The sequence below is a fragment of the Silene latifolia genome, chromosome 5 (genome assembly GCF_048544455.1).
Source record: "Silene latifolia isolate original U9 population chromosome 5, ASM4854445v1, whole genome shotgun sequence".
Taxonomy (NCBI): Eukaryota; Viridiplantae; Streptophyta; class Magnoliopsida; order Caryophyllales; family Caryophyllaceae; genus Silene; species Silene latifolia.
This window is the reverse complement of record NC_133530.1, coordinates 74,931,515-74,939,363: the sequence shown is the minus strand read 5'-3', so window position 1 is coordinate 74,939,363 and position 7,849 is coordinate 74,931,515. Positions and strand designations below refer to the sequence as shown.

Genomic DNA, 7,849 nt, shown 5'->3' with positions numbered 1-7,849 from the left:
ATTGAGGCAGCAGGTTCCTTTTTTGTCCCACAACCACTCTAGATACACATGTTAGTATCTCAGATACACATATCAATACTTCAGGATACACAAATCGATTTGTGTGTCTAGAGTATTGATATGTGTATCTGGGAGTATTGATATGTGTATCTAGGGTCACAATTCAAAAACTACCTCTCATTCCAAATTCAGATATCCATTTAAGGCCATAAATATTACAGCCAATGAATATCATAAAATTAACAGTTCAAGCAAATAACACATACAGTTGTGGATCTAGTGTGAAAAAATCAAATCAAGTTTATCCTACAATAGAGTGGAACGGAAGGAATACTAAATAAAAAAATAGATAAAACCTCAAGTAGCCTTTTGAGGAAATGAATAGCCAGAGAAAAACGAAGAAAAAGAAACCTCAAGCCTTGATCAGGGAAGACAAGAAATCAAGCAATCTCAAATAGAAAAGCAGGCGCATACATGATAAACATCCATACTGGTTACATCCAATGAGTATCATTTTACCATTTTGGTTATTAGTATCCATATACATGGGATACACAAAACCAACCGGAAATACTTTTTTTGCAAACTTCAATCGAAATGCGTCGGAATATTTAGAGCCAAAAACTGCAATTCATGGGAGTTGTCGAAAAATCAGTAACTTATATGACCAATTTTTATAAACCCTAATTTTTAATTAGAATTCATACCTAAAGATCAATTTTTTTGATTATAATCTTATGTTTTCTCATAAAACTACTTGAATCTTTACAATTGAATAGATTCAAAATACTAAACAATTCAAAGATTAAAATAAGAATTGAAGCTAACCTTTTTCTCTATAATAGACTGAAATCCGTTCCGGGGAAGGGTGGTAGAAGTGGCGGTGGGAGTGGTGGCCGGCGGTGAAAGAGGTGCCGTCGATGGATGTGTGAGAGGTGATGGAGGTTGAGTGTTTATGGTGGGAGGGTGTCGAATTGTTTCATCAATTGGGTAGAAAAATAAGAAGCGCGATTGAGAATGGCTTTATTTGGTTAGTTCGTGTGGTGATCCATTCGGGGATGGTGAGCACTTATTGAGCAGGTATGAGATGGATTGCGCAAGGGATAGCTGGGATGGAGTCATCACATGTCATTAGAGTCTTCCGATGTGTCTTGAACTTATATTTTTATTTAGTTGGTTTTGGATTTGGAACATTTGTATTATGTTAAACAGTTTTGGTTTGGATATGTATTACTATAAACTTAATTAATAAAGTACGCTCTTTTATGATCAATTTGATATACATTGCCTCGGGTAACCAAGATGGTAGCACTTCCATGCATTAGGTGGTCTTGTTAAGGCACCTTGGTGTGTGGGGGTGTTACAATCAGACTCATCTATACATATGGGAGAACATATAATCGCCCAATAGCTTCAGAGGTAGAAGCATTGATTGAGGATGATTTAAGTCTAATCATGGATAAACGAGATATTATTGTTCAAAAGTCATGTGGGAGGTACAACGTATATCTGAGCTACACCCGTCATACATGGCCCTACAATATCCGTTATTATTTCCTTGCGGGGAAGACGGTTATCGATTGGGAATTCTTCACGATGAAGAATCTCTTGGGATTAGCAAATCTAAAATCCGCGTGACAAATTAACACTAAGAGAGTGTTTTGCATTCCGTATACAGGATAGACCATTGTCTATGGAGTACCCAATACTATTATTAGCCCCTAGACTCTTTCAACAGTGCTTAGTTGATGGATATAAAACGATTGAATCTCATAGACTATTGTTTGTAAGCTTCAAGCAAGATTTACTTCGCGTGGAAAATTACAATACTCTTTCAGGAGCTGTTCAACAAGGGGACGTTCAACGATCTTCCGCCAGCAGTCATTTTATTGTTCCCCCTTCTTTCGTGGAAGGTGGGCCATACGTGAGAGTTAATTACCTTGATACAATGACCATTTATAGGTGGTTCGGTTATCCTGATCTATTTATCACTTTTACGTGTAATCCTAAGTGGCTGAAAATCACCCACTTTGTTAGTAAGAGGGGTCTTAATCCCGAGGATAGTCCTGATATTTTGTATCGCGTATTAAAGATTAAGCTCGATGAGTTGATGATTGATTTCAATGAGCGTCATATATTTGGTAGGGTTAGAGCAAGTACACACTAATTCACCTGTCGTGTTTAATATTTTTTTACATATTCTATCATGACGTATTATATATTCTAAATTGTTTACATAATTCTATCAAAGTGGTATATACTATTGAATTTCAGAAGCGTTGTCTTCTCCATGCTCATATCCTATTGTTCCTACATCGAGAAGACAGGTTCCTCGAGGCTGCATATATCGATAAAATTATTTTTGCGGAGATCCCCGATCCTGTGCTACATGTTGTCGTTTATACACACATGATGCACAGACCCTGTGGGACTGCAAGACTACAATCATCGTGTATGGTTAGGTCTAAAAGCTCAAAAAAGTTTCCCAGGTAGTGTGCCGAAAGAACAACTATCGACAAAGACGGTTATCCTGTATATAAGAGAAGTAAAACAGGACCAACAATAGTCTAGGACGGAGTGGCACTTGGCAATGGATTCGTTGTTCCATATAATCCACAATTACTGTTGAAGTATCATGCGCATATCAACGTGGAGTGGTGTAACCAGTCACAAGCGATCAAAGATCTTTTCAAGTACATAAATAAAGGATCCGATCGAGTGACAATTCAGTCTTCCTATAGATGCCGCAATGAGGAAGATCCTTCACAGGTAGATGAAATTAAACGGTTCTACGATTGTAGGTACCTTTCAGCATGTGAGGCTACGTGGAGAATATTCACATTTGACATTCATCATAGGACTCCCGCCGTCGAAAGGCTACAGTTTCACCTTCCTGGCGAACATAGCGTCTTTTTTAATGATGAATATCCTATTGATGAGGTCGTAGGTAAATCATCAATGGGAGTGTCAAAGTTTCTATCTTGGATGAAGATTAATAGTAGTCACAAAGAAGAGTTGCAGGTAGCTAAAGAACTATTGTACTGTCAATTCCCGACTAAATTTGTATGGGATAAAGACAAGCGAGAGTGGTGCCTTAGAAAAAAATTAGGATAGGCAGGTTGCAACATGTGCCACCGACTTGCGGTGAATTATATTACATGAGAATGATGTTGAACCATGTAAATGGGCCTAAAATCTATGAGGACATAAAAACGGTGAACGACGTTCCTTATCCCACATATAGAGAAACGTGTTATGCTTTTGGCTTGATCGGTGACGACAGAGAGTACATTGATGCGATAAACCAAGCAAACGAATGGGGGTCCAGATTTTATCTTAGAAACCTTTTTTGCGACTTTATTGTTAAGTGGGACGTTGTCCATGCCCAATCAGAGTCTGGGAGCAAACATGGCCCCTTCTATCAGATGATGTCCTTCGCAGGCAACACAATATTTTTCATAACCCAGGTATCCTTAAATCTGACGATTTGTCATTTGTTCGTTTAATTTATATTCGTTGTACATGATGTTAGTTATTATAATTATTACGTATGTATATTAAAAATATAGCATAATAATTATCAATACGTTATGATGACACTACAAAAATCATTACAGGTTTAGAACTAACCAAAGAGGAATTGAATAATTATGCTTTGATCGACATCGAAGAATCACTCCAGTTAAATGGGAGTAGTTTAGCAAGATGTGAAGGCATACCCCTACCTTATACATCGACAACGTCACATCACGGGAACATGCTGGTCATGGATGAGTTGTCTTATGATAGAGAATTATTGCAGGCAGAACACGCATCTCAACTATCTTCAATGACTGATGAACAAAGATCGGTCTATAATCAAATTATGGATGTTGTTGCATCTAATCAAGGAGGGGTGTTCTTTGTGTATGGCTATGAAGGGACTGGTAAAACATTCATATGGCGAACTTTGCGTGTTGCCCTGAGAAGTCTGGGTGAAATTGTTTTACCTGTTGCATCTAGCGGAATTGCAGCAACGTTGATACCTGGTGGTAGAACAGCGCACTTGAGACTTGGCATTTCGTTAAACGTGACCGAGAATTCCACTTGCCCCAGAATTAAACCTGGCAGTGATTTAGCAGAACTGTTGATCAGAGCGAAGCTCATTATATGGGATGAAGTGTCGATGACTCATAAACATAGCTTGGAGGTTGTTGATAAAAGTTTAAAAGACGTGATGCGTGTTGTAGATGTGCGTAATGCAACACTACCATTTGGCGGTAAAGTGGTAGTTTTTGGTGGCGATTTTTGGCAAACATTACCAGTTGTTCAAAAAGGTAGTAGAACTTACATTGTGCATGTTTCTCTTTGTTCGTCATATTTGTGGAGTTCATTTTGTGACACCCCCATACTCCAAGTACCTTACCAGGACCACTTAAGGTATGAAAACGTCACCATCTCGGTTACCAGAGGCAATGATAATCAAATGACAATGAAGAAACATAATTTAAATAACAATATAGTTTAAAGTGATTACATGTTCAACACCAAAACTGTTAAACTGAAATACAAGGTTCTCAGACGGTCTACTGATAAAACTATCAAAGCTATAAAACATCGTCTGACACAGAAGAAGACTTCTAAATGTCATGTGATGACTCATCCCAGCTATCCCATACGCGTCATATCATACCTGCTCAATACCTGCTCACCATCCCCGAATGGATCACCACAGTTTTTAAAAAATTTAAACGGGGTCAGTACTAATTACACAATCAAAGCCACACTGAAACAATCAAACAAACAGCTCACACACAATCCCAGTCTCCATCTCCAATCACCTCATAACTGACTACACACTAAAGTGTGTAGCCCTGCCAGAGTACCCATCGCAACAGATACTCCTCGCCGCCAGTGGGGGACCGCAGCAGTTCCCACCTAAATCCCGCTCATCTCCATTGAGAGATAAACCCAAGTCCATTAATGTGCACATCCCTTCAGTGGCGGGTTCCATAGAAGGCGAATCATGGGCGTGAAGCCACTCCCGCAAGTGACTCCACTCAGCCAAGGACGCACCCCGAAGAACACAAACAGATAAACAGTAACCACAATACAACACCAACAACCGTCTGAATCAATCAACAATATGAAATCACAACCGTCTGAATCAATCAACAATCACTAACTACATCACAATCACCACACACATCATGTAACTAATACTGAGTAAGGAAACCCTGCCTGGAATGCAACCACCACAGACGGTCTAGCAGCTAATCAAAATCGTTCTTCAATACAATCACCTCCTATCAAACATACAATCATACAATCAACATCTAATAAACACAATACTCCAAAAACCCCCAAATTACCCAAGTAGGGTTTCAACTAAAATCAATGAAACAACATAAAAATTGTACTAGGACCTTACCCACAATACGACGGTCTCAACGGCGTAAAGAACACAACGATCCAATGACTCTAGCCCTTAGGATTTGCCAACAACGCGACGAGAGAGAACTACGTAACTTCTTTTTCTTTTGAAAGGTTTAGAAAGGTGAAAAGTGGTTAAAGAAAATAACGGAAGCCTTTTATATTAATCTCGCGTTATTAGCAAAACCCGTCAAAACAAACCCGTAAAACACACTTACTCGATCGAGTAAGTGACTTACTCGATCGAGTGCCCCCTACTCGATCGAGTACCCAACTTACTCGATCGAGTACCCTACAGGCAGACTACTGATATGCGTTTAAAACTACTTACTCGACAGAGTAAGCCCTACTCGATAAAGTACCCAAAAACTCACAAAACCGTAGTATTACACATATAAGGTATGTTCAAAACTTTATTACAAATGGGTATTAAAACGCTATTCAATAACCTTCAATCTTCTTTAACTTTTTAAAGACGTGTCATAAATTTTAGCTGCTTAAATTGACTAGAAATATGCGCTTAGAAGTCGAGTGCAGAAACTAATGTAGATGAGATAAGGAAATTCTCGGAGTGGATTCTGGAAATTGGAGATGGGTTGGCCGGGGATCCAAAAGATGGTGAAGTTGACATAGAGTTCCCCGACGATGTACTTATTAAACATGTGACAAACCCAATTGCCTCCATAGTAGTTATCACTTATCCTGCTCTTCAAAACCGGTTATAGGACCCTGATTATCTTAAGGAAAGAGCAATACTTGCACCGACTCACGAAATAGTTGAAGATGTAAATGATTATGTGTTATCACTTATTGATGGGCAAGCGAAACTTTACATAAGCTCTGATGAGGTCAGTAAAGATGATGCAACTATAGGTGTGTAACACCCCCATCTACCAAGGAGCCTTAACAAGGCATTCCCTAGTAGATAAAGGCGTTACCATCTCGGTTGCGCGAGGTCAGTAATAATCAAATGTCAATAAAAGAACAATTATATTGATTACAAGTGACTTAACCAAACAACTGATACAAAAGATACAACTCAAGACTACTATCAGCTATGTAAAACTATCTCTGCTATGACTCGTGATAGACTCGTCCCTCCAAGCACCCAGCTAAGATCCATACATCAACCTGCTAAGACTGACTTCTCACCATAGTAGATCACGGCAGACACAACACAAAAAGACAACATAACAAAACCACACAAGGTCAGTAAGTGAGGTAACAGGTACAAAAGCAGACACAACATAAATACAGCAATACATACACACCACCTCCTCCAATCAACCACACAACACTAACTGCCCAAGGGACCAGCCCTGCCAGTGGGGGACCGCAGCCGTCCCACCTAAGCCCCGCTCATCAATCCGAGCAATAACCCATGTTCCTTAATGTGCACATCCCTTCTGTGGCGGGTTCCACAGAAGGCGAATCAAGGGCGTGAAGCCACTCTCGCAAGTGACTCCACTTAGTCGAGGATGCACCTCGAGAACCATGGATAATCAATCACAACCAGTTGTACAATCAATCATCACCAACTATCAAATCCAACATGATACTGATCAATCAACCACAATCAACCAATAACAAAGACGGTAAACCAACTATACCATAACAACAAACTCTCTAGACAATCAACAGTACTGAGTAGGCGAACCTACCTTTATAAAACCGCAACGATTCCACGTCCGGTCACAAGATAACAATCAACCAGCAAAACCACCTATAACAACCATCATAACCATCTATTACTACTAACATAACCATAACTGAAATTAACGATGACGATGATGATGATGACGACAACATACCTATACAAAGCAATCCGGCGTCAAGACCGCTACCCGACTCAAGCATCTCATCCCTATGGTGTAACCATCCTCAAAGGCCTTAAGTAGAGGAACTATGGTGCAAGAGAAGTGGAGTGACGACATTTAGGTTTAGGAAGAAAGGAGAAATGATTTGGGTTTCACGATTATACGATTTATAAATCCCCGCTGAAATCCCGTTACTCGATCGAGTAACACACTTACTCGATCGAGTGGCATCTACTCGATCGAGTTCCTAAGCTACTCGATCGAGTAGCCTCAGCTAGATCGAGTAACACATACTCAAAGACTCATCTCATCACAAGTCATCACTCTTAAGGTTTTCCGAAGGTCAAGGTAGGTGTCTAAGGTCAGTCAACGTCGGTCAACAGGGCCTAACAGGACGGGTATTACAGTCTTCCCCCCTTAAAAAGAACTTCGTCCCCGAAGTTCACCTCATCCTCCCCCCATGTCACCAAGCAAAAGGAACTAAGGCAAACTACCACTATCCATCCCGATGTAGATACCTCATTTCTGCACCTCCCGCAAACCCCTCGGTGATGATTGGGCCGCATGTTTGGTACGCGGAACGATTTGTGACAGTTCGTAAGTTTATCATCAAGTGATCG

General features: G+C 40.0%; 1 protein-coding gene across 1 annotated transcript; it reads left to right on the top strand.

Annotated features, from left to right (window-relative positions):
- Positions 1-1,693: 1,693 nt before the first annotated feature.
- LOC141655544 (uncharacterized) lies at positions 1,694-6,293 on the top strand. Its single transcript, XM_074462619.1, has 7 exons — positions 1,694-2,156; positions 2,421-2,532; positions 2,802-3,021; positions 3,369-3,441; positions 3,618-4,339; positions 5,937-6,059; positions 6,138-6,293. Exons 1-7 carry the CDS (start codon positions 1,694-1,696, stop codon positions 6,291-6,293), a joined length of 1,869 nt encoding a protein of 622 aa, XP_074318720.1.
- The last annotated feature ends 1,556 nt before the right edge of the window (positions 6,294-7,849 follow it).